Genomic DNA, 26484 nt, shown 5'->3' on the forward strand with positions numbered 1-26484 from the left:
GATACATTGTAAACTTAATAGTTTGTAAACAAAGACTCGTCGGCTCGCCAGCGTGGCACGGTCGGCGCAAAAGGTTTAAAAGAAAAAAAAAACGTGTAGGACTCGTCACTTGCCATTGGAAGCTTCTTGTAATAACCAGTACGTTCCTGTTGGATCCTGCAGCCTATACTATCTGGCAACCTTGAGTCAGGGGGGAGGGAATGAGATACACCGCTCTACAGTAATTTGAAAGTGATTGCAGAACCATTTTTGGCCACCATCCTACACACGGTTCCTTTAAGCATGTGACTTTTTGCTCCCATTATGCTGGAAACCAGTATAAGATATTGTGCTGGGCATTTTACTCACACAGCATGTAGTAAAACTATACCTAAATGCAACACGACTGTACTACTAACCAGACTACCCACTAAATGCTACATATAGACCAGCACTACCTATCTAAAGCAAAGTATCCAACCATCTTGGAAAGGTTCATAAAAAAGCATCTTAAAAGAGAAACCGGTCCTTCATTTTGTAACCACATCTCACTGGAACAATGAAGTGAACCGTAGCGGTTGGGTTCCAGTAAAAGCCGCTTGGATTGCACAGGACCGGTTCTTCAGCACCTTCCTTACTACTCCAGTAATCGGATCCTGACACATAGACGTATTGAACCAGACGCAGGTGGCGCCCAGAAGTCTCCAACAGGTCCAGTTCCAGTAGATATCTATTGCCCCGAGGATTATCAGCCCTCTTCTCAATGTTTACTATACGATCTAGAGAAAAACGCCTGCCAACACAAACACCAACTTAATGAAAAAAAGATCTATTTATGTATAATGTTGCACTTCTCAAACAAACTATGTACCGTATGCAAAGTTACTGACGTAAAAACCACATGACAACATTGTCATGGACAAATGCGGAAGTAATAGCGTCTGTCGGGGCAAGTTTGTTCATCTGAACACTTAATTCTGTGCTGTGTTAACAAACCATCGTATTGGACAAATACTGTAACATCTATGACTAACAATTGCGTTTTGAACATTACATGAAACCTTACATAATGAAAAAAAACAATGTCATCAAACACAACATTTATAAAACTTTACTCATGTGTAACATGATTTCTCGTTCCCGTCTGATTGATGGGCATCAGCGTTTGAGTTAAAGACAAGAAATCCCATCAGTCCACGCTGCTTCAGAGCATCGTTAATCTACGTCATTGTTATTGATTTGATCTGGCGCCCTCTAGCGGCGCGGATTATACAAATTGCATCTTTAAGTAAAGCTCATGTTCTATGAAAATATTTGTAATATTTTGTCCTACCATAAATATATAAAATGCATTTATCATTAGTAATGTGTCGCTAAGGATTAATTTGGACAACTTTAAAGTCCAAAGATTTTTCGGACCCTCAGATTTGAGATTTTCAAATAGTTGTATCTTCAAATATTGTCCTATCCTAACCCCATACATCAATGGAAAGCTTAATTATTCAGCTTTCAGATGATATAATATAAATCTCAATTTGAAAAAAAAAAACACCCTTAAGGGGCCAGTCACACCAAAAGCACTTTAAACACTTGCAGACGCAAGGCGCGATGCACTGCCTTTAAAAAAAAAAAAAAAAAGAGCAGTGCGACGCGGCTTTTCATATTGCTAAGCAACCACCGAGTCAGCTGTCTTGTCAATCAAATATTGAAGCGTGGGCGCTCTTTTGCTGTTGGCTGTCATATTGGCCGAAACTTTAAAAAGAGGATCCTTGCTCTGACCTTGTTTGAGGGTGAGAGGTGCACAAACACGCAGGAGGGAGTGGGCGAGTGGAGTCCGGTTCTTCAAAGCAACTGTAAACTTCCCTCACCACAACGTAAGGCCCGCCTCTCCCCTCATTCGATTGGACAATGGAAAGACACGAATGATGTCGGGCGCTTCTCCGCTCTCAGCGCTCCTTCAAAAACGCGTGCGCAGCAGGCGGCAAAAACCCCAAGGCGCTCGGCGCGCATAAACAGCGCGCAAACGCGCCCTGCCCATAGAATATCATTCAAAAAAGGCGCCTGCAACTGCCATAAACGCTTTTGGTGTGACTGGCCCCTATGACTGGTTTTGTGGTCCACAGTCATATGCCTGTGCTTGTTAAGATACATTTTTGTAACCATAGACATAATAAATACATAGAAGGCTACATAGCCAGAAGCTGTTTCCATTACCCTTTGAATTTAGAAAATAACGCTAAAGTTTTGCGCAAATCTGCAATAGACACGCAGCTATGTGCAGATAGGGCTACACGATAAATCGCATGTGATTGTCAAGCGCATCTTGTCAGTAAATACGGATCTTTGATTAGTAGTAAATCGCCATCACCTGCACTCAGATGGAGTGGCATTTACTACAAAAAGCCATAGTTCATTGACAATCGGGGCAATTTCGCATTAATTATACGATACGTCCGCGATAATCAATGCGAAATTGCCCCGATTGTCAACGAACCACGGCTCTCCGCAGCAAATGCCGCCCCATCCGAATGCAGGCGATGCCGATCCACCACCAATCAAAGATCCGCATTCACCGACGAGATGCGCATGCGATTTATCGTGCAGCCCCAGCAACCACTGCGTTTGGTCTAGGAAGGGGTCCTGGATAAAAAAGTACAAAAATGTTTATTTTTTATACACATTTCATCTCATCACAGCAAGCGACCAATGACCCATCTATGCATTTACTATGTCTATGTTTGTAACAAACAGCCTACCTTGGATATTTCCTGTTTAGTTTCTTCATGAAAGCTTCCACCACAGTCAAAGCCTCCGATTTGCTGAGCAGCAGGTTTCCGGACACGTTACAATTCAGCTCGATCCAATCAGAGCGCATGGTGTGCAGATCTAAAGGTTTAACCTGGAATGTCTGAGCCCAGTTGACTTCCACATCAAACGCATCCTTTTTGATGAAGTCATTATCCTCTTCCTCCGAGAATCCTTCATCTCTCCAGGCATCTTCATCTTTCCCAATATCAGCCTCTGCTCTAAAGTTATCCTTTATCTGATACTCTTCTCCTTTATTTCTGTCATCCAAACGTCCCCATTGTCCGTTATATCGTTCAATGGCTGCTGGATTGTGTTCACGAGTGAGGTTATATGATGGCTTCTGATGTGGTTTTTGGGCGAGATGGACCATATTTTTATTCTTGATGACATTTTCTGACCTGTAATCTTTAAGCTGTGGTCCACCTTGCATGACGGTGTCACCCGGTATGGCTGGGTCTAATTTAGCTCCATTGTCCTTCAAAACATAGATCGCTTTGTCTGCTACATATTTTTGGCCGTTCTGTGGTTGCAGTGGATCTGCTCTGAACCCATTTCCATCTAATGGTGGCAATTCCTCTTTGTTGATCCTTTTTCTTGCTTTAACCTTGCGTAAAGTTTTCTTGGGTGCCGTGTCCACATATTCTCCCACAAAGGCCGTCTTGTTACCTGATCGTTTGATAAAGACGGCATGTTTATTCTGGGTCTCATCAAATATGGCAGAACTGGTTACCACAGCCCCATCCAACTTGGCTGCTTTTACAGTCTTATTATGCGTTTTTCCCAACTCAACCCCTTCAACTATTTTTTCCTCAACCTTATGTCCGTCCTCCATGGGAATGCCCCTGAAGGCAACACGGTTTGGATCATTACGACTACTATTGGTGCGTCTGGATTTAAGAGGTCGAAGCTTAATTTCACTATCCCGATTGGTCGTTTTGTCTACTCGCTTTTTCACATCTGACCTCCAGGGATCTTCTCTTTCAACTGGTCCCAGATTCTTCAGGTCTGAGATCTTCTCCACACCAATGTTCTTCTGAATCTGCTGTACAGCCACAGCTTCTTTTTCATTTCCCCTGAGGACCTCACCCTGGTTCCTCACATCTAAAGCTTGGTCCTTCAGGATTTGTTGTGCTATTGGTTTCTTCCTCCTTATTTTCTTTTGTGCTGTGGGGTCTGGGTGGTTCCGCGGATCCTCGGGGTGGTTCCGCGGATCCTCGGGGTGGTTCCGCGGATCCTCGGGGCGGTTCCGCGGATCCTCGGGGCGGTTCCGCGGATCCTCGGGGTGGTTCCGCGGATCCTCGGGGCGGTTCCGCGGATCCTCGGGGCGGTTCCGAATTTTCTTTGGTGGGTTGCTTCGCTGGGTCTGCTCGGGTCTAATGTCCAGTTCTCTTTTTTTTCTGTCATGCTGTTGGACATTTAACAGTTGGCGTCCTCTCTGTAGTAAGTAATCGTTATACTCATCATCATAATCTGCCACATAACCATCGTTCTCCATACCATTCATCATCTGATTCTTAACATCCGCTTCATCATTTTGTGAACCTTTATAATCATTTCCGCCAAACTTCATTCCTTCCCCTACCATGCCAATTCCTACAGAAAGAGGAAGATAACTCTTATCAGGGACAAGAACACCACATAGACAAAGGTGCACTGGAGAAAGGATCAGATTCATTTCCTTTTAATCATACCTCTGTATTTGAAAAATAAGCTGTCAGTCGTGGGCAGATCCAGCTGGAGGTAGTTTGAGAAACCATATCTAAGAAATGAATTTAAGTTAAATGTATCATACAAACATAAACCATTTAAAACAACAGAGAGATCAGGAAGCAGTTGGCATGTGAGTTTGTAAAGAATAAATAATATATATACACTTGCTTACCTCTCCATGTAATAAGGATTACTGCGGTAAAAACATTTGTTTTCACTCTCCATGTGTGTGAGACGTGTGTAATCATTGGGATACACGTAAGACAGACGAACCTGTAAAATAGATATACACAAAAATAAAAAAATAAAAAACTTTTTGAGGCTATTCAACACCATCATCATCTGAACACTTAACAGTAACAAGCTTTATGTGTGCAATGTAATAACTGTATCTGAAGTTTGTGTACGTGCAAGCACTTACAAACTGTAGGCCTTGATATCGTGATAAAGGATATCCCTTTATAATGTAGCTGGGGTAATATAAACAGTCAGGCAAAACTCCTTGCAAACGTGTCCTGTCCAGTAATGGAACTAAACATGCAAATACACACAGACGTAATGTATGTTAATAATATGTCATGGGTCTTCAACAGGGGGTCCAGGGACTCCAAATATTGTTTGAATGCAAAAAAGTTTCGGGAATATGAAACAGGCATACAAAATTTGTTATTTGGCTAATAATAAAACATTTAAACTTAGCCCTTGTGGGTTGTTCAATTTCACTACCCTTTCGGGTTTTTCATGGATGTTAACAGCCACTAAATTAAATGGCTGTAAAAATGTATATGATGATTTTTTTGCAACTTTTTTTACATAAATCTGTTCATCAACCTCAGTACTGACGGTAACGTAAACTACCAAATGTTTACAAAATTCCATGATCTTAACTCTTTAATTGCCAAGTTAGTAAGTAATGTCACTGATTTGGGACAACACATACAAAATTTTGATTATTTTATATAAAAAGTGATTGTGGACTAGATTTTTTTAAACCTTTTTCACAGTCTTGGGCATGTCAAAGATTAGTAAACAGCTTTGGCTTTGATGCATTTTTAATTTTTGTGCAACATCAGATTTAACTTCTTTTTCCCTCATTTTCTGTTCGTGGCTGTTTTTGCCCCATTGACGTCCATTATGACAACATTTTTTAAATTGTTGGTGTTTTTTCCTTTTGCAAAAAGGAAAATTTGTAATTTTTACCATTGACCACCTGTGGCACCATTAACCCTTTAGTAGGCCTGTGTAAAAAAACACAGCTTTCTGGCTTATACATTGAGTTATATGGAGTATAACCGCATATGCATGTATGTGTGTGTGTGTGTGTGTGTGTGTGTGTGTGTGTGTGTGTGTGTGTGTGTGTGTGTGTGTGTGTGTGTGTGTGATTGACATGCCCAAGACTGTGAAAAAGGTACAAAAAAATCCAGTCCACAATCAATTTTTATGTTGAAAAACAGTAATTTCTAATCTTTGTAAGTCGCTTTGGACAAAAGCATCTGCTAAATGTAAATATAATTTTTTTTTGTTTCCCCCAAATCAGTGACATCACTTATGAACTTGGCATTTAAAGAGTTAAAATTATGGATTTATTATACATTTGATTAGTACTAAGGTTGATTAACAGATTTATGAAAAAAAAAATCTAATACATTTTTACAGCATTTTTATTTAATAGCTGTTAACATCCATGAACAACCCGAAAGTGTAGTATATTTGCCCACGGTATATTGTTGCGTTTTTCTCACAAAAAAGTGTCAATATAAGATTTGTTACTACAAATCATTCCATTTGCTGAAAAAGCTAAAAAAAAAACACACACAATGGCTGAAAACATCCTGAACAACCCATATGGGTTCAAAAGAACAGCATAATATTCCCATGATAAAATCTATCCAGTTAAATTAAAATGTTATAGTATGTCAAAGATTATTATTTTAATATCTCAGTAACGTAACCATCATAACAAAGTACGTTTTATGAATAATAATAAATCCTTAGTCTTATTTTGATACATGTAGTGGGGGTCCCTGCTCCTATTCTCTATCCATTAAAGGGGTCGTTGGCCTGAAAAAGGTCCTCTGATGTTTTGATTTATAAATGTTGGATTTTTATTAACTATGAACACATATACAGAGTAAAGCAGATTAATACTTATTATTACTGTAAACTGACAAGTCGTCACAAAAAATATTTTCACAAATATTTTCACATGACTCACTTTGCCACAAGATGGCACACAATCTATGTAAACCTTGCTATTCTCTTTCTGCCCAGATATTCCAGTGCTTTTACAAACAAATGAGAACATAAATATCAAAGAGATGTTTCAGATGCAGATAAGTAAAATACAAGTTTTTGTACAGCATTTATAAATCAGTTTTAAAGAGACTCCTTTAAAGGACACTTATTATGAAAAATCCAATTTTACAAGGTGTTTGGACAGTTTGTGAACACAACCACCCTACGTTAAAAAAAATGTTTTATAATCCCCATTAAACCAAAGCAGTCTCATTAGACATGTCGTTTTGATTCTCTTATCGATGTGAGGTCACATTGATAAAGCCCCACCCACTTACAGTCCTGCATTACCATAGTTTCCACCCTCAGCGAGTTGTACTCTGTCTACTGTATTAATCAGATCTATTTTAACGGAAAGCACTCACAGTCTGCTTTAGGGTATTCGGCCAATCACAACGCACTTGATAGCTGGCCAATCAGAGCACACCATGCATTTCAGAAGAACTATTAGCTTTTACAAATCTACATGTTTCAGAAAGGTGGGGCATAGAGGAAACAATAATGTATGGAATGTGGAAAATCATGTGTTTTTTGAACCATAAACGTCACATGGCCTCTTAAAAGTAAAAGCTTACACAAAAAGCAACGATGATTTTGTTAATTCTGCCTATACATTAAGTCTGTATTGACTGAATTTCTCACCCTTGTGAAACGAGTCACGTGGATCTGTTCTCAACATGTCTGCTCCATGGGGCGGAGTCTGAGAGGAAGGTGGGGGCGGGGCTACACGACTTGCAACCGTCTGAGGAATGTGACTGACATCTGCTGCTTTCAAAGACGACTCATCTGCACAAACACACAGTTTCAATCAAACACTGACTACGAGTATAGCTGGTTTTATGGGGTAAACGGGGGCGGACAAAGATTTAAACAAAAAAGATCAACGTGCAACATACTGATGTCATGTAGTATGTAGATCTCATCACATTTCATTAAAGGATTAGTCCATTTTCTTAAAAGAAAAATCCAGATAACTTACTCACCACCATGTCATCCAAAATGTTGATGTCTTTCTTTGTTCAGTCGAGAAGAAATTACGTTTTTTGACAAAAACATTACAGGATTTTTCTCATTTTAATGGACTTTAATAGAGCCCAACATTTAATACTTAACTCAACACTTAACAGTTTTTTTCATCGGAGTTTCAAAGGACTATAAACAATCCCAAACGAGGCATAAGGGTCTTATCTAGCGAAACGATTGTCATTTTTGACAAGAAAAAGAACAAATATACACTTTTAAAGCACAACTTCTCGTCATGTAGATCCGGTCATGATGCGCCAGCTGACCCCACGCAATACGTCATGACGTCAAGAGGTCACAGAGGACGAACGCGAAACTCCGCCCCAGTGTTTACAAGTGTCTTGAAAAAGGACCGTTCCTATGTCTTTGTGTCAGTTTATTGTTTACAATAGTCCGCAAATGTGCGTTTTATATATGTAACACGTGACCTCCCTACGTCACTACGCATTTACGTTAGGTCGCGCTGGATCGGATCTAGACGAGAATTTGTGTTTTAAAAGTGTATATTTGTTATTTTTCTTGTCAAAAATAACAATCGTTTCGCTAAATAAGACCCTTATGCCTCGTTTGGGATTGTTTATAGTCCTTTGAAACTCTGTTGAAAAAAACTGTTAAGTGTTGAGTTAAGTATTAAATGTTGGGCTCTATTAAAGTGACACCATGTAATTTTTCAACCTTCATAATACATTTTCAAGACCCTTGTGATAGTACATCGACTTTAAATAGGTTGAATGACATGTCTACCATAGCCTGACGGGGTCTGTATCACTTTTACTTGTATTTTAAAACTTAGGGTTTCTGGTAGTAACCAGAGCACAAAAAAACCTACAAAATTCGACTGCTTTACGGCATACGTCACTTCCTCCACACAATTTGTTTTTAACGTGAATTTTGCTGGAGGCTTACTTAACGAATGTAGAGAGCAGCTTCTATTATGTGACTCTGTGGCACAGTCTTTAGTGTCACGGACCTATGACGCGGGCAATCCGGGTTCGATTTCCCCTTTAAGGCAATTTTTTTATATAAACTCTTGATTCATACATAAATGCGATCTTCTTTATAAATGACGGCGATTATCTTGCATATAGTTCCCTGTATTCACATGCAGTGTTCGCGTATTTACCTTTCTTTGACTGTGTCTATGATATTTACATTACAATCCAGGATGCAATAGCAGTCAAACTTGCTCAAACTCACAAAGTGTAAAACCAAACCCTATTCATTCACCAATCAGATCCAAGCGTTTCTCTCTTCTCTCTTCCTCATTTGCTGCGTTCCGCTGTCACTCGCGTGACGCATTACAAAGCGGCAGCCTTTAGGTCTGCTTGGACCACATCGGTTTACTTGGATTTGGAGCGACAATTTTCACACAAAAGAGAGGAAAAACGAGCACCATTGCGGAAAATCCTGGTGGCGAGGGAGAGAGAGAGACGATGCAACAATATTTGTTTGGAAAAAGGCAAGGAAATACTTATGGTCGTTTCTCAATTGGAAGGCTGCAGCCTCCGGAGGTCAAATATGCAGGCTGCATACGTCATCAAGCCTGGTTTATTAAGGTAAACTGAGCATTACATTCGCAAGTCATAAGCATACTGCAACAATTTACGATTAACTAAGTATAAGTCAACTTTGTAATTGTTAATATTGTGAAATAAGACAGTCTTGATGACGTATACAGCTTAGAAATAAGACATCCGGAGGCTGCAACCTTCAGATTGAGACATGGCTTCTGCCACGACGAGTTCCTCATCAGAAAGTTGTAACATGACTGCGTTTCTCCCTGTTGTCTCAAAATGTTGATCGTTTAGCGTTTTAAATGTTTAGTTTTTAGTTTAGTTTTAAGGTTGGCCAGTTCCTTTCCTTTGCGACAGTGCTGCGGCGCTTGTGGGCTCTAGGGGCGCTAGAAGTGAAAAATACATGTCTAGCACCCCCTAGTGGCCAAAAAGTTTCATGGTGTGCCTTTAAAGTCCATTAAAATGAGAAAAATCCTGCAATGTTGATTTCTTCTCGACTGAACAAAGACATCAACATTTTGGATGACATGGTGGTGAGTAAATTATCTGGATTTTTCTTTTAAGAAAATTGAATATTCCTTTAAACATTTAACATTTAAATAATAGTAAGCAGCATATACACACATACTTCCTCGCACAAAATCATACATATTGACAAGTTTGTGGCCGTGTATGCAACACACCTACATAACACACATTGACAAAGAGATTAATGTAAAGATCTGTGTTGACACACTTCAACTGAAGAACAAAGATTGGGCACACACCCATTTTGCAGTGAAGGCAACCCCATCATTAGATCCATTTCTGTGTGTGTGTGTGTGTGTTTCTGTGTATGGACAGAAATGGCTATTCCAGTCGTACTAACACTACCCTGACATTTCTGAAACCAAAGCCCAAAATTAGGCACAAACAGACTCATTGGTGTAGAGGGAGATGTACTTGGAATCGATGATTGAAAATCCATTTCCAGCCTGTTTAAGTTGCCACTATAAGAATACAGTCACATACAGTAAAATAAATCACAGTATTAGCACAAGTTAAAGATAATACAAGCATTAAAAAAATAAAAAAACACTCACCGCGACCTCCACATGATCGGTGCCTTGATCGTTCTGTTTATGGATGATCTCGAAGAAATATTTCTTGTTCATCTGCAAACTGTGAATTTAAATGACAATTTGAATCTGAAGAGTTCGGAAACAAAGTGCTCTTATTGAGGCTCTTCGGAAAAATGAAAGTTGCTTTTGTTACTAAGCTTTCCTTTAAAGTTAAAATATTTGTTTTTAAAAGGCATTTCTGTAAAGCTTTTAATTTATAATTAAAATTTAAACTCTTCTCACATAAAGACCGTATAACATGTACACCTATTACAAATAAGTCTCTTCATGTGTAAATAAAGACACACCCAAAAATAAGTGTCCTGCAACCTGTTTTTCAACCAGTTTGTGCATGTGATGTAAATTTTCTCATCAGAATCGTATGCATAGGTCATGCATGCGCATACAGGAGAATGTAGTATGTATCCCAGGAGATGCATTGCATTTTGTCACAACGTGCATGCGTTGAACATCTGTGTACACGTACGAGTTAAATAAATATGCTTTGCAAGGCTATGGGTTTGACCGCACGAGGGGTGAGTTGATTGCAATTCGCAATCTCACCACTAGATGCACTGATGAAGTCAGACGGAAAAGCCGCTAAATTCCACCTCTGTCAAAAATAAGATAATGATATTGATGAAATGTTTTCAGCATGTATTATATGTTCATCAAATACGTCGCATTAAATCTGCTTAATACTGCCATTCAGAAATACTGCTTTGTCATCCGAATCTGCCAAACGCCACGTTGATTTGAATCTGCTAAATGCCACATAGACTTTTTATAGTTGTGCGTAAGGTCTGCGCCGTAGTTACGCCATAGGTTATCCTCTCCATAGCCTGACGTGCACCTCGCCAAATTTTTAACAGCACGTCAGTTCTACGTGGACCACAAGAACTGTGATTGGTCCACTATAACCCCTCCCGTAAGGTAAAAAAACTGCGTCATAGGTATTTCCGTTTGCGATGGTAAGAAGCAAGTTGAGGAGAGATTTAACTCAAACTGCAACATTAGTCGCTGTTTATTTACTTCCATTACTGCTGGTCATCTCAAAACATACATAACAAGTTGCTGTTTCTTTATCGCTTGTGGGTTAAACTTGCCAAGCTGCTTCTTCATTGACGGTCGCGCTGCTACCGTGGTAACACGCGGGGATACTGCCTACCAGCCGTCTGCATGTGTGCTTGCAACTTGGTTCTTACCATCGACACGGATGACGACGCAAAAGTAAATATAAAAACTGCTGCGTAACCTACACCGTCGCGGCTATGCCTTAGGAACTATGCACATCTATAATGAGACCTTTATCCTCGAAGTGCACAAAAGATGAAATGGATGAACAACGAGGTGCAAATGAGTCACATTCAAACTTGAGTCCCTTGTAAGTACTTGGACCTGAATACAAACGGTATGTGGCAGTCACTTGGAACACAGCGCCCCCCAATGTGTGGTTCCTTTTAAAATTCTGACTTTCATTACAGTATATGCAGTGTTTTTATCATTATTAGTGATTTTGCAATTGTTGACCATGTCTTGTCCGAGATTTTTTATAAGTGGAAGTTTTTGCCAAAAAAGCTTGCATGCACTTAGAGGGTTTTGCCACAAAAGAAAATAAATAATAACCTTCTTATTAGCATTAAAGTGGAATTAGTTAAACTAAACATAAAAGCCTAATAAAAAATGCTCATTTACAAGAAAACATGTCAGACACACTTAACGCTTGTGGGTTGTTGTGGCCATTTTAGTTTTTTTTATGTCTTAATTTGACCACAACTTTCTCTGTCTTGGAATGGAAATGGAATTATTTTTGGTGCCAAATCTTATATTTACACATAAGTTTTAGAAAATGCTTTGAAATTTTTCAAAAACTCAACCATATACCGTGGGCAAATTTACTTCCCTTTTCTGGTTGTTCGTGTACAAAAAAGACACTAAATTAAACGGCTGTAAAAATGTGACAAATGAATATTTTTTCCCAATTTTTTTTCATAAATCTGTTAATCGCCAACTCTTTAATTGCCAAGTTCATAAGTGGTGTCACTGATTTGATTAAAAAAACCACAGAAAATACCAGATTTTAATATAAAAAGTGATTGTGGACTGGATTTCTCTTAACCTTTTTCACAGTCTTTGCAAATATGGGTAAAAACATTGGCTTTGATGCATTTGGTAGGTTTGATTAGTACTGAGGTTGATTAACAGATTTATGAAAAAAAATTGAAAAAAATTAATCTTTTTTACAGCCGTTTAATTCAGTTGCCTTTTTTGTACATGAACAACCTGAAAGGTTAGTGAATGGGAACAACCCACAAGGTTTAAGAGGGTTTTGCATCTGAACTCTTCATTTAATCCAAATGACATATTGAAGGTGCAAACATGCAGCTTACAAATTAACAAACTTCAAATGCTTTTTACTGTTGGGGTATCATATCACTACATTAGTGCATTTGGATTTGTTAAATACACTACGAACATATTCACTTACGTAATGAAGTCTGATATCTGACTGGCGTATTTCTCAAATTCTCCTGGTGCGGTCCATTCTCTGCCTGTCTGCAAATTAACCCATTGCACAAAATTAAGTGAGTATACATCATGCACCTGTGTAAGATGAATGAATGATCATAAAAATGTGTGGTGTCACAAACCTTTCCAACATAAGCACGAAGTTTCAGGCTGTTTGGATTTTCATTATCACTAAGCCAGAATTCACTGTTATCATCGGATGACAGTGCGAACAGGAAGTCACCTGTCGAACAAAGGAAGTGTTTAACTGTGGAATAATGAAAAACTTATTCAATGTGTGTGTGTGAGATAGACAAACCATCAGTATAAGGATGTATGTAGCCAAATATCCTGAGGCCATAATTGGTCCAGCTGGGCGACACAGCTAGTTTTTCAACAGTGATACGAGACTACAGAGAGAAACGCATGTTATTATGATCAAATTTAGTGCATATAAAACTAATATCACAAGAATGCAAGCTTTGTGCAACTGGCCACTGATGTGCTGTGAATATTATATTAATTGTTTGTATTATATGCAAACACTTTCCCTCCAGAATGTAAAAAATATCTTGAATAATTCTTGTATAAGGATTCTCAATGGCAAACTGAGTAACAAACATTCATTCACCATAGACACACGACACCTTGATCTCATGTGGGAATGCAAAACAATGCAAGTGTCCCAAAGCGTAACTTCTTACCAAGAAACACTTTCTGGTTTCTTAAGTCAGGAATGTTGTTTGCAGTACAAACAGTGTGTATGTGTGTGTACCTACGTGAGGATACAATGGATAATGTAGATTCTTCCTCAGTTGAGCTACAGATGAGCCACACCAATCCTCAAACACATGAAGATTAGCCAATCCTTTATACTGCAAACAAACACACACATACATACACGACCAAATAAATACAACAAAACACATCTGTACATTTTTAATTAAATGCAATCTATTTCTAAAGAAACCAAGCAAGCAATAGCCGCCATTTCACAGTCTAAGTTAACTATACACCCGATTGAGTCCAGTAAAGTGTAACCAACTTTAAGACAAAATAAACTTGAATTTGGTTACATGTCATTTTTGACAAATTATCAACTTGTGATATAAGAGATGTATATAGAATTCAGTTTTGACTATGGTTAAACATAAGGGTGTGACGAGACACTTACTCCACGAGATGAGACACGAGATTGGGTTTATTAGAACGAGACAAGATTTTTACACTTTTTAAGAAATGCTCAATGATAAAAAGTAAGAATGGGAATCTTAAAAGTCACATAATTTTGAAATGTTGAATTTTGAAACCTACCGACTGTCCCTAACAAATATTTTGGTAAGTGAACAATTCAATAATTTGATATCTTTTGGCAATAAAAATTAGTGGCGGCCGGTGACTTCTTTTTTCGAGGGCCCTTGATGCAAAGTTCTTCACTAAAGGCCTACTGCAGACGCATCTAAAGGGTTTATTATAAAAGAGACGCTCGCGTTTGCCAGATACTCCCATAATCTCATGCGTAATCAGAGTTTACTGTTAAGGGAGTGTCTTGCGTGTATTTTGTGAACGTGAGCGTCTCTTTTATCATAAGGCACTTATTTTGACAAAAACCGTGATTCACATGGTTCACATGACGCAATAAACACATATTTTGAAAACACAAGCAACAAACGTCACGAGCCGCCACTGATAAAAATAAACTCAAGCAAGCAATAAACTTTATAATTACATAAGACATAATAATGTATTATGTACATAATAATAATAATAATAATAATAATAATAGGTTCACATGTCAAAACTACACTTGAAAAAATGATAACATAGAAAATAAGTCTAGTTTTTAGACCAAAAATATCAAAAGTGATTTTGTGCATAAAACAAGCAAAAAAATCTGCCAATTGGGTAAGCAATTTTTTCTTGAATTTAGTGTTTAAGAAAAATATTCAAGATTTTTTTGCTTACCCCATTGGCAGATTTTTTTTGCTTGTTTATGTACAAAATCACTTAAATTTGATATTTGTGGACTAAAAAAAGACTTATTTTCTTGGGTCGTTTTGCTCATCAAGAAATAGCATCTTAATTTAAGAATTTTTATATATTGAATATATATATCTATATTATATATAGATATACTGAAAACAAGACAAAAATACTAATAATTTTTTTCTTGAAAATCATTTTTTTGCAGTAAACACATGGTTTTATTAAACAAAAACTAAACACCACAGTTTTCAATATTTTACTATATTCTTACCTCAACTCAACTCGACGGATTAATATATACCTTTATTCAGTGCATGCACTTAATCTTTGTACAGCGCGTTGTAAATGTGTTAGCATTTAGCCTAGCGCCATTCATTCCCTAGGATCCAAACAGGGATGAATTTAGAAGCCACCAAACACTTCCATGTTATCCCTATTTAAAGACTGTTACTGTACATGAGTAGTTACATAAGCAAGTATAGTGACACAAAATAAAACATGGCGATTTTTTTAAGCGGATAAAAAATGAGAACTATATTGTATGGCGGAAGAGCACTTCGACCTTGGACGCAGTTATATTGACGAAAGTTTGAGCAAAAGGGGGAGTAGTCAGGAGTGATGATGTTACAGCTTTAATAGCGCGAGCTGAGCCAGACATAGTCTACTTAAAGATGCAAAATATGCATTAACAGCCTATGGTAAACGGACAAACATTATTGGAAATCTAAACAAAAAGCACATGCAGTAAAAGACAGAATATAATGCATGCACTGCAAAATGTTTTGCTACAACCCAACTTAATTCTGATATCATGAGACAACATTTCACCTCCACATGAAATCTCATGACATTTTAATCTCGCAAGATCTCATCGCTCACGCCCCTAGAGGTCTTTAAAATTTTCACTGTCAGCCCACATTTTGCTTTATTTTAGCCCACATCTGGAACGCTTTGAATGGCTATTAAGCATCTTTTAAATGCAAAATTGCTTGCTGAAAATCCTCCACAATTATACATTTATAAATCAAAGTATCAGGTTTATTTCTGCGGTGGACTAAATTACCATTTGAACGACTGTGGCATATTATGCTTACATAGTACCAACAGAGCACCAAGGTATATGTGGACATGTAAATACCATGTGCTATTTAAATTACCATGTAAATACTGTGGTAAATAGTCTGTGTTAAACACACTGGTATTAGCACAAATGAAATATTCAAATCTCAGTTGTGTTTATGAGGGCATCATTACCTCTGGCCTCCACGTCTGTGGGATGTTTTTTGAAGACCAGGATCCTTCATCTTGATTTGAGATGTGATCATCTCTAGCCTGTGACACACACACACACACACACACACACACACACACACACACACACACACACACACACACACAGTTCATAAATAAAACTAAAAACAAATTAAACTAATGCAGAAGTACTTTTACACGCCATTTTTTGTGTTTGAATGTTTTTTTAGTGTTGTGAGATGCTCAATTAAACACCATGTTTTTGTACATTTTAGAGCAACAATTGGAATAACATACTGAATCTGAAGTATGTATATGGTTTGAAGTATGCAAAGTTGTGGTATCCATGATGGACTACGTGGATATGTTTGCTAGTATGTGCAGCACACAACCAGATCCAAATACAGGGAAGCACAATGCAATTCGCTTACACATTTACACTGAACTAAAAGTAAAAAGCTGATTTTCTAGACTCATTACTGGATTGCATTAGCAAGAGCTACAGCGGTTTAGTAGAAACAGGATTAAAAATTCACAATAACAGGACACCACTCATCGAATTAAACATTCAACATGCAGCCTGTCAATGTTTGCTAACAGTATACAAGATACCTAGTATAGTATGTATAATAGCATGAGAAATAATAGCAAGTCAGGTAGTATGCAGTATTCAGTGCATCCTGCACAGTACAGCAGTACACTAGTACACTAGTATTCATAGGCTATGTGTGTGTTTTGTATAGGTGTCTGTGCGAATTTTTACCACACTCTGAACAGCAGATTTTGCAAAGATGACACCTTCAGTATGGAGAATCTCATCTGAAAGAGAAAGACATTTACATTTAGGCATTTAGCACATGTTTTTATCTTAAGCGACTTACAAAGATTAGGAAACAATAAAGTGATTTGTCATAGGCAGGCAGCAATACAAGCAGTGTTTATACCAAGTTACACGTTTTAACTATTCCGAAACAATACCTGTTGAGAGAAAAAGTTAGTATTGAATATTTAGTCATGAATCCACTGCTGTCTAATCAAAGCATGCTTCATGAGTGACATTAGATGGCCATTGACGGTTTACGATTTCCTTAGATAAACTGAAACTGATTCCATGTTTACATTAATCTTTAAAAGGTTAGGAGGTGTTATCTTACAGTACACACGAAACTCAGGAATACATTAAATCTACCCATGTCACTTTCTCTATTACAAACACTCCCAGTTCTGTCCCAAAGTTTAAAAAAATATTCCTTATTTTAGGCAACTAAAAAGCTAAGCTAAAACTTAATGTCTAGGGTTCACATTATGCCATTAAAAAAAAAAAAAAAAAAAAAATCACACTGTCAAAGCTTTGTGACCCTGTCTGTAAATCCAGGCTAAAGTCTCATAATCTGACAAGTTTTTGAAAGATTCATACTAAACAATCTTGCTTTATTCCTTTTATGGGCAATTCTAGTGTGGGAAGTACAGTGGAAGTCCTTATATGGGCACCCAGAATAGCGCATGCACACACCAACTAAGAGCTGGCATGAAATCACCATGACCTTCATTTAGCTTCCCAATGAACCCAGCATTGTAGAAACAATGGATATAGTTTGTTTATCCGGGCTAGCAGCGGAGTGGTGCGTGTGTTTGTTTAAAGGATTTGTCCATTTTCTTAAAATAAAAAAATCCAGATAATTTACTTACCATGTCATCCAAACTGTTGATGTCTTTCTTTGTTCAGACAAGAAGAAATTATGTTTTTTGAGGGAAACATTCCAGGATTTTTCTCATTTTAATGGACCCCAACACTTAACAGTTTTAATGCAGTTTAAAATTGCAGTTTCAAAGGACTTTAAACGATCCCAAAAGAGGCATAAGGGTCTTATCTAGTGAAACGATTGTCATTTTTGGCAAGAAAAATAAAAAATATGCACTTTTACACCACAACTTCTCATCCTGTGACAAGCCAGCGCGACCTCACGTAATTGCGTCGAAATGTCACGTGTTACGTATATGAAACGCACATTTGCAGACCATTTTAAACAATAAACTGACACAAAGACATTAATTAGTATCATTCCACATACAACAAGGTGGGAACGGTCCTCTTTCTCCACACTTGTAAACACTGGGGCGTAATTTTGATACGTCATCCGTGACCTCTTGACGTGATGACGTATTACGTGAGGTCGCGCTGGTGCGTCACACGACTGGAGGAAAATGAGAAGTTGTGGTTTAAAAGTGCTTTTTTCTTGCCAAAAATGACAATCGTTTCGCTAGATAAGACCCTTATGCCTCGTTTGGGATCGTTTAGAGTCCTTTAAAACGGCAATTTTAAACTGCATTAAAACTGTTAAGTTTTGGGGTCTATTAGGGTGAGTCTCACGAAACCATTGAAACACCACGGCACTAATGATTTTAGCTTTAAAATGTGTAATATAGTAACATTAAAAAGCATCAGAATGAACACAATACTGTGTTCTATCTTGCACAATGTGTGATTTCAACATAAGAATTTATAATTGGACATTTTATCTCATTTTCTGCTGAAATTCTCATTACCACAATGTGTCCGGCTGTGTTTGAACATGCATTATGTTGTAATTTATTCAAATTAACACAAAAATATTAAGAAAAAAAATAAATGGATGTTTTGCTAGACTACTTTAGATGAGAGAAAAAATATTTACTGAATATTCATGTATAATAATAATGAAGGAAAATTAGGAAAATGATGTGTCCATGCCTGATGTTCTCATCCTCCGCAACACTTTTTGAGAACAGTTTAAGCACACATACAGAATTTTAATAAAGTTTGATTTTGAGTGACCAAGCACATGGACCAGTTACTTCAAGATGGCTACCAGGTAAGATCATTTTTTACAGTTAATTTGAAATATTGTCTTGTCAGAATGCTTACACGACATTTTGATTATCATTACCGCAACAGATGCTTATTAAATGTTAATTTAATTAATAGAAGCATAATACTTTGATTTTAAATGCATGTGCAGAATCTCCAAATTATGTTCTTTCAGGTTTGTCATGTCATTTTGAAAATATGTCAGTGTTGATGTTTTCTGACTGTTGCGGTAATGAGATTTTTTAGGACTAATTTTTAAAATTATGTTAAAAAAAGTGTTAAATGATAAGTAAAAGTTTTTAAATTAATGTTCCCATTTACTCCAGACTTTGTTTTTCAATGTCTGGTGGGAAAAAAAGTAAATTTAAGCAATTTTTACCTTTTCAGGCTTGACATTTTTAAAACCAAGTTTTCGTGAGAATCACCCATTAAAGTCCATTAAAATGAGAAAAATCCTGGAATGTTTTCGTCAAAAAAGGTAATTTCTTCTCGACTGAACAAAGAAAGACATCAACATTTTGGATGACATGGTGGTGTAAATTATCTGTATTTTTTTAAGAAAATGGACTAATCCTTTAATGCTGGATTTCATTGATCGTCGCTTAAGTGCTTATAAATGTAAACAACATAAACATGTAGGGAAACATAAGTTGTCCAGAGATAGGAATATTTGTGTGTTGCTTGCTATGTTCTCGCTCCACCCGCTGTACGCCTCCCTTTTTTTGGGGAAAGTAGCAGTACAGCTATTCTGTCTTTTATAAATCTGATAAAACTAAAGACTTTTCGGAGATATGAAGAATGCAATATTACTCTATTAGGTACTCAAGATTAACATGAGATCATGCGTATTATGTGACCTTTAAAAGGTTATTTTTCATATTTACATTATATAGGATCAGGATGATTTTATGCAGAAAACAATTATCACAAAAAAACGACTTTTGTGATTTTTTCACATTTTTTGTGCTACCAACCAAGTTTCTTATTCACATGGCAATGCAATCAGTTTTTCTGGCTGAATATCCTTCTCAGCTAGTGACACGTATTTGTTACTTGACACACTGCACATAAATCAAAGTATTACTCTGAAGGGGCTCGACACAGATCTGAAACAACATTTCCAAACTTTGTGATGTGAATACCTGTGGTAAATATAATGCACACATTCCCTGCAAAAAGACAGAGAGCATGTGTACCGAGAGAGATGTGCAAGTGTGCTTAACCTTGTCCTACCGTACCGGCGCTATAGCAACAAGAAACCGAGGAAATGATGCCTCACCTTGGTCACATGACATGACCTTAAGCACCGTTGAGTAAATACTGTAGGGAGGGCACACTTTTACAAGCTTTCTTCAGGTGTATTTACATGATGGGTGGTGAGTAAACTTTCTTTGTTTGTGCGAGAACAGATGAGTTCAAAAGGGACCCCTAGTAAATATCCGTATCATCATCACATCCTTGTTTCAATGCATGTTGTTTATGATGGGATTTGGATTAAGAGGTTTCAGCCTTTCCTTCACTGTCCTCCCTTGAGGTCAATAGACACTCCCAGAGGAATGTCGAGTTTGTTTAAAAGAGGGAAGAAGCCCCCTGTGCCCAATACTGCACGAGAGAGAAATCTCTCGCTGCCTTTATGCTCCATACACCTGGTCTTTGATGTTTTTCCTGAATGAAAACCAAAGAACGTTCATCGTTTTACCACAATCTTACATGAACATTTTGAAACTAGCACTGGGTGCAAAAAAACGTATAGGTCAAGGGACAGTCACTTCACACTGACCTACTAAAAAACACCCCTGTGTGTCCAAACTCACACATACTCACAAAAAGTACGGCATGCTACATGAACTTCCTGAGGGGAAAATGGCTCTTTAAAGTGTCCATAACACATGCTGTTTCTGCATATCTGATGTTAATCTGGAGTACCTATAGAGTAGTATTACATCCTTTATATCTCCGAAGAGTCTTTAGTTTAATCAGATTTATAAAAGGGGATTAGCTTTACAGTTACGAACTGCGGGAGGAGCGAGTCACGAGTCAACACTTTATACAACACTGACTGGATAACTTATGATTCACTACATGTTCGTGTCATTTATATAATATGTTATTACGTGCCTATTTCAAACATAACACAGAAGTCTTACTTACCGCATGCAATTCATGACCCATTTGGGACTTTTCAATAAAACCCAGCTTTAAACAAACACACAAGCAAAACTCAGTACCCGTGTTGTGGCTTCACAAATGCTTTGCTGCATACCTCGGTTGTAACGAGTGGTTATTTCAGTCAAAATTGCTCTTCTATCAGCTTGAATCAGTCGGCCCATTCACCTCTGACCTCTAGCATCAACAAGGCATTTTCGCCCACAGGACTGCCGCATACTGGATGTTTTTCACTCTTCACACCATTCTTTGTAAACCCTAGAAATGGTTGTATGTGAAAATCCCAGTAACTGAGCAGATTGTGAAACACTCAAACCGGCTTGTCTGCCACCAACAACCATGACACGCTCAAAATTGCTGAATCCCCTTTCTTTCCCATTCTGACATTCAGTTTGGAGTTCAGGAGATTGTCTTTACCAGGACCACACCCCTAAATGCATTGAAGCAATTGCCATGTGATTGATTGATAAGATAATTGCATAAATGAGAAATTGAACAGGTGTTCCTAATAATCCTTTAGGTGAGTGTATATTACACTGTGGAAGTGTTTTTTAGATATTTTATTACAAATATCTTACAAATTATAGCTTTAATATTATGTAAATTGTATGCCTTCAATAAGTTTTTTACACTTTATTTGCTATTATCATGTCAAGATTTCACCTTGGTGCAATTCACTTTACGTCCCGTGAATCTTTTTTTCTCGACCTAAGAACACAAGGCACCTTGGCTCAGGGACATAAAGCTCAAGTTTATAACATTAACAGGTGTTCACAGGAACGTTATGTGAGAACTGGCACACAACAGTGCATCAAAAAGCGAGTTACAGGTGAAACGTTTACGTCTGGATTTTATCTTCTACAGTCTGTCGGAACAAGGAACTTCCGGTAGATCACAATCAAAGTCTTTCAAATCAAACCTCCTGAATTAAAGCAAAGCTCATTGGGCGTCCAGTGATTTAATCTGATTTCCAGTTAACAGACATTGTGGGTTCACTGCCCAGTTTATGTCATTTTACATGCACATTGTAAAATGTATGTAAATTTTCATGCACATTAGCAGGTTGATTTGACATCAGCTCTGCTTCTCTGACCTGACACTGACCTTCGCTACATGATAAAGCAAATGAGCGCTACCTGAGGGTTTGCTCAATCACACAAAATATATTTGTATAACATTTGCAATACAAGAACAAGACAACATGATTGAAAACTAGTATGGGCAGGGGGTTAAAATGAATATCAACCATTAGCCCTGCTAAAAAAAAACAATAGATACCATCACAGAAATTCAATTGGTTTTATTGGGAATTTTATTGGTTCTAATGGAATATGGCCCAAAACACACTACAGTGTAGTGGTTTTAAGCTAATGGTTCCTATTGGTATTTTAATGGAAACCATTAGAATTTTCTGTAATGGTTTTATTGTTTTTTTCAGCAGGGAGGTACAGATATGTGGGTGATTCTCACGAAACCATTGAACCCCCACGGCACTAATGATTTTAGCTTTAAAATGTGTAATATAGTAACATTAAAAAGCATCAGAATTAACACAATACTGTGTTCTACCTTGCACAACGTGTGATTTCAACATAAGAATTTATAATTGTCAATTTTATCTCATTTTCTGCTGAAATTCTCATTACCGCAATGTGTCCGGCTGTGTTTGAACATGCGTTATGTTGTAATTTAATCAAATTAACACAAAAATATTAAGAAAAAATAAATGGATGTTTTGCTAGACTACTTTAGATGACAGAAAAAATATTTACTGAATATTCATGTATAATAATAATGAAGAAAAATGAGGAAAATGATGTCCAAGCCTGATGTTCTCATCCTCCGCAACACTTTTTGAGAACAGTTTAAGCACACATACAGAATTTTAATAAAGTTTGATTTTGAGTGACCAAGCACATGGACCAGTTACTTCAAGATGGCTACCAGGTAAGATCATTTTTTTACAGTTAATTTGAAATATTGTCTTGTCAGAATGCTTACACGACATTTTGATTATCATTACCACAACAGATGCTTATTAAATGTTCATTTAATTAATAGAAGCATAATACTTTGATTTTAAATGCATGTGCAGAATCTCCAAATTATGTTCTTTCAGGTTTGTCATGTCATTTTGAAAATATGTCAGTGTTGATGTTTTCTGACTGTTGCGGTAATGAGATTTTTTAGGACTAATTTTTTAAATTATGTTACAAAAAGTGTTAAATGATAAGTAAAAGTTTTTAAATTAATGTTCCCATTTACTCCAGACTATGTTTTTCAATGTCTGGTGGGAAAAAAAGTAAATTTAAGCAATTTTTACATTTTCATGCTTGACATTTTTAAAACCAAGTTTTCGTGAGAATCACCCACGTATACATTTGTTATCAGTATGTACCTCTGAGATACTAATAACCTCTCTTTGGTGCCAATTTGCATCTATATGAACTATTTATGGGGGAAAGCTGTACTTTTTAAAAGGATACAGTCCAACGACACCATTTTGATAATTTTTCTTGCTGTGGCTTTATTTTGCATGCTATATGCATTGTACAGTGCTGTACTGTACCCTTACATTGCATTGCGCATCGTGTTGTGTTTAACACTAGAAACAAAACAAACCTTATTTGACTAAAAACTCCAAAACCTTAACTGCTCCTCCCTCTCAAACATCAAAGGCACAATTTACTGTGAAACTTGAGCAAATCCCGACATTGACACGAGAAGGTCATAGCATGATGCAGATGGGCTAATGATAACAAAACATTTACATTTATCAACACACTTTACCTCAGTTTATCGCAGGACAGAAATATAATTGGTTTTAATTAAATATACGAGTTTCCCCTTCGTTCTCATCATTACTGCTCCAAACTTCACTGTTGGCCACGACCTCCAAATAAGCAGCCAGAAATCCCAACATCAGTAGCACCACGCCAAACACAATGTATACCACATTGCGCTTGAATTTCCGTACTGGAAGAAAGTTTAGCATCATCTTTATCTGAAGCATTGGACTCACATAAGTTGAAATCCACTCGAAGTTACATGCACGCGGGCGTTTCTGTTTTCAAACATCTCAAACTCACGAGCAAACGCGGCGAAACGCTAAAAGCTGCGTCCGCGCGTCTGCGATTTAAAGTCCCGCAAACATCAAAGCTCGAAGCAGGTTGCACACGCCACGCCCCTTGTGTTACGTCACATTAATCGGACAGGTAAACTCTCTCAGGCCGAACTTCTCCTTTAACGTAATTTAAATAATTCACAACGAAATGGTGTCGTATTCTGAAAGTAACCAGAGGTGGACAAGCAAATGTATGGCTGCCCTTGTGATGCTGTTGGTCTGGTTAAACCAGTATGACCAGCTGCTATACGTTTTCTGCTTTGTTTCTCACCTGTTGTAATGTCGCATCAAGAGCACGCGGTTGCGCTGTCGTTTAAAAATGGTTAAAAACAAGCTACCAGATGCACAACAAGATGACACAACACTGGAAAAGATTGCAATTGTGTGTGTTTTACCTGGGGACTGTTAAAGTCCCCATTGGACTCTCAGTTGCCAAGTGACACACAGCAGGCAGATACTGCACTATTAATGTCTGATTATTAGAGAAACTGTAATACAAATAACAACATACTGTGAAAGAAGTTTGGCCTATATCACAACCGCTTAAATATTGGAGAATACATGTTGGGTTATTAAATAAACCTTTGTTGGGTTATTTCAACTCATGGCTGAGTTTACAACCCAGCATAGGTTTATTTATAGCCTAAACCAACATGTGTTCTGTTACCCAGCATTAAGTTAAAAATAATAACCCAGCAGAATTTAGAGTATTCTTTCAACTTCCACATCCCCAGAAAACAGCCATAGCTGGCCCACAACCCATAAGGCAAATAATTTTAAATATATTTCAAAATAAAATCCAATAATAATATTAAATATTCATAATATTTTTTATTTAAAGCTGCAGTGTGTAATTTTTAGAAGGATCTCTTGACAGAAATGCTAAATAATATACATAACTATATGATCAGGGTGTATAAAGACCTTTCATAATGAACCGTTATGCGGTTATTACCTTAAAATGAGACATTTTTATCTACATACACCGATGGTCCCCTCACATGGAAGTCGCCATTTTGTGCCGCCATGTTTTTACAGAAGCTGTTAACGGACAAACTTTTTTTACTAAGTTGTCTCCGGCGATGACATGTTTTTCCGGTGGTGGCTACCGTAGCTTCTCTATGTGTTTCAAAAGCAAGAGGTGAGCAGTGGACTGAGCCTTTCACAACCTCACCACTAGATGCTGCTAAAATGTACACACTGCACCTTTAAAAAATAATATTCCAGAAAATGTGCTGAAACACACATATGTATATATGTGTATATATATATACTTGCAACCCGTCTATATATACACATATATACCATTTTTAGGGTTTACAAAAAATGGTGTGAAAGTACCACTGTGCAGGCTGGTGGTGTAATGGTGTGGGGGATGTATTCTTGGCACACTTTAGGCCCCTTAGAGCCAATTGGGCATCGTTTAAATGCCACAGCCTACCTGAGCATTGTTTCTTACATGTCCATCCCTTTATGGCCACCATGTCCCTATCCTCTACACTGAGGTGAAACACAGTATTAGTATGGTATATATATATTTTCAACAAACTTTTATACTTTTATTCAAACGTTTATACTTTGGAAAGGAAAAATATATTAACGTATAAGTTGTAAAATTAGAAATGCATTTGTTGCCCCTGAAATGCATTTTGAAATATATGTTAAAGGCGGGGTGCATAATCTCTAATCCAGTGTTGATATTTGAAATCACTTAAACAAACAAGCCCCTACCCCAATAGAATCTGGACTTTCTTTTCATAGACCCGCCCCACACATACGCAAGTAGACATGCCACTTACTACTGATTGGCTGCAAGTGTGTTTTGGTACTCGGCCCAGACTCCCATTTTCAAAGTGTTTTTCAAAAATCATGCACCCCGCCTTTAATATATATAAAGGTTAAACTAAATAGATTTTTAAATTCAAAAATATATTTAATTAAGTGTTCCTTTCTACAAAATGTATTTAGCGTATATTTGAAACATCGTATATTTTTGACCTGAGAAATTATTTATTTTTTGCCATATGGGAACAGTACTGGAATCCCCAGATGTCAGCCAGAAACTGCCCCCACATTTACCCCAAAACTCACCCACAACTTATCCAGAACCCCCAGAATATAGCTGTAACTGGGCCAATACATAAATGTATAATTGAAGAAAAAACAGAAATC

At 37.4% G+C, this 26484-nt stretch overlaps 1 protein-coding gene across 1 annotated transcript in view; it reads right to left on the reverse strand.

Moving 5' to 3' along the window:
- The window catches only part of b4galnt3b (beta-1,4-N-acetyl-galactosaminyl transferase 3b), a 33385-nt gene extending 8867 nt beyond the window's left edge, over positions 1-24518 (reverse strand). The window contains exons 1-15 of the mRNA XM_073853791.1: positions 24042-24518; positions 16938-16987; positions 16178-16255; positions 13717-13812; positions 13257-13347; positions 13081-13181; positions 12918-12985; positions 10412-10490; positions 10244-10318; positions 7435-7570; positions 4919-5028; positions 4670-4770; positions 4479-4546; positions 2736-4380; positions 528-772 (exon numbers count right to left, since the gene is read on the reverse strand). Of these exons, the coding sequence (XP_073709892.1) occupies positions 528-772; positions 2736-4380; positions 4479-4546; positions 4670-4770; positions 4919-5028; positions 7435-7570; positions 10244-10318; positions 10412-10490; positions 12918-12985; positions 13081-13181; positions 13257-13347; positions 13717-13812; positions 16178-16255; positions 16938-16987; positions 24042-24201 (3103 nt within the window). The 5' untranslated portion in view covers positions 24202-24518. The remainder of the gene's footprint in view (positions 1-527; positions 773-2735; positions 4381-4478; positions 4547-4669; positions 4771-4918; positions 5029-7434; positions 7571-10243; positions 10319-10411; positions 10491-12917; positions 12986-13080; positions 13182-13256; positions 13348-13716; positions 13813-16177; positions 16256-16937; positions 16988-24041) is intronic.
- Positions 24519-26484: the final 1966 nt, after the last annotated feature.

This window comes from Misgurnus anguillicaudatus, chromosome 15 (assembly GCF_027580225.2).
Source record: "Misgurnus anguillicaudatus chromosome 15, ASM2758022v2, whole genome shotgun sequence".
Classification (NCBI taxonomy): Eukaryota; Metazoa; Chordata; class Actinopteri; order Cypriniformes; family Cobitidae; genus Misgurnus; species Misgurnus anguillicaudatus.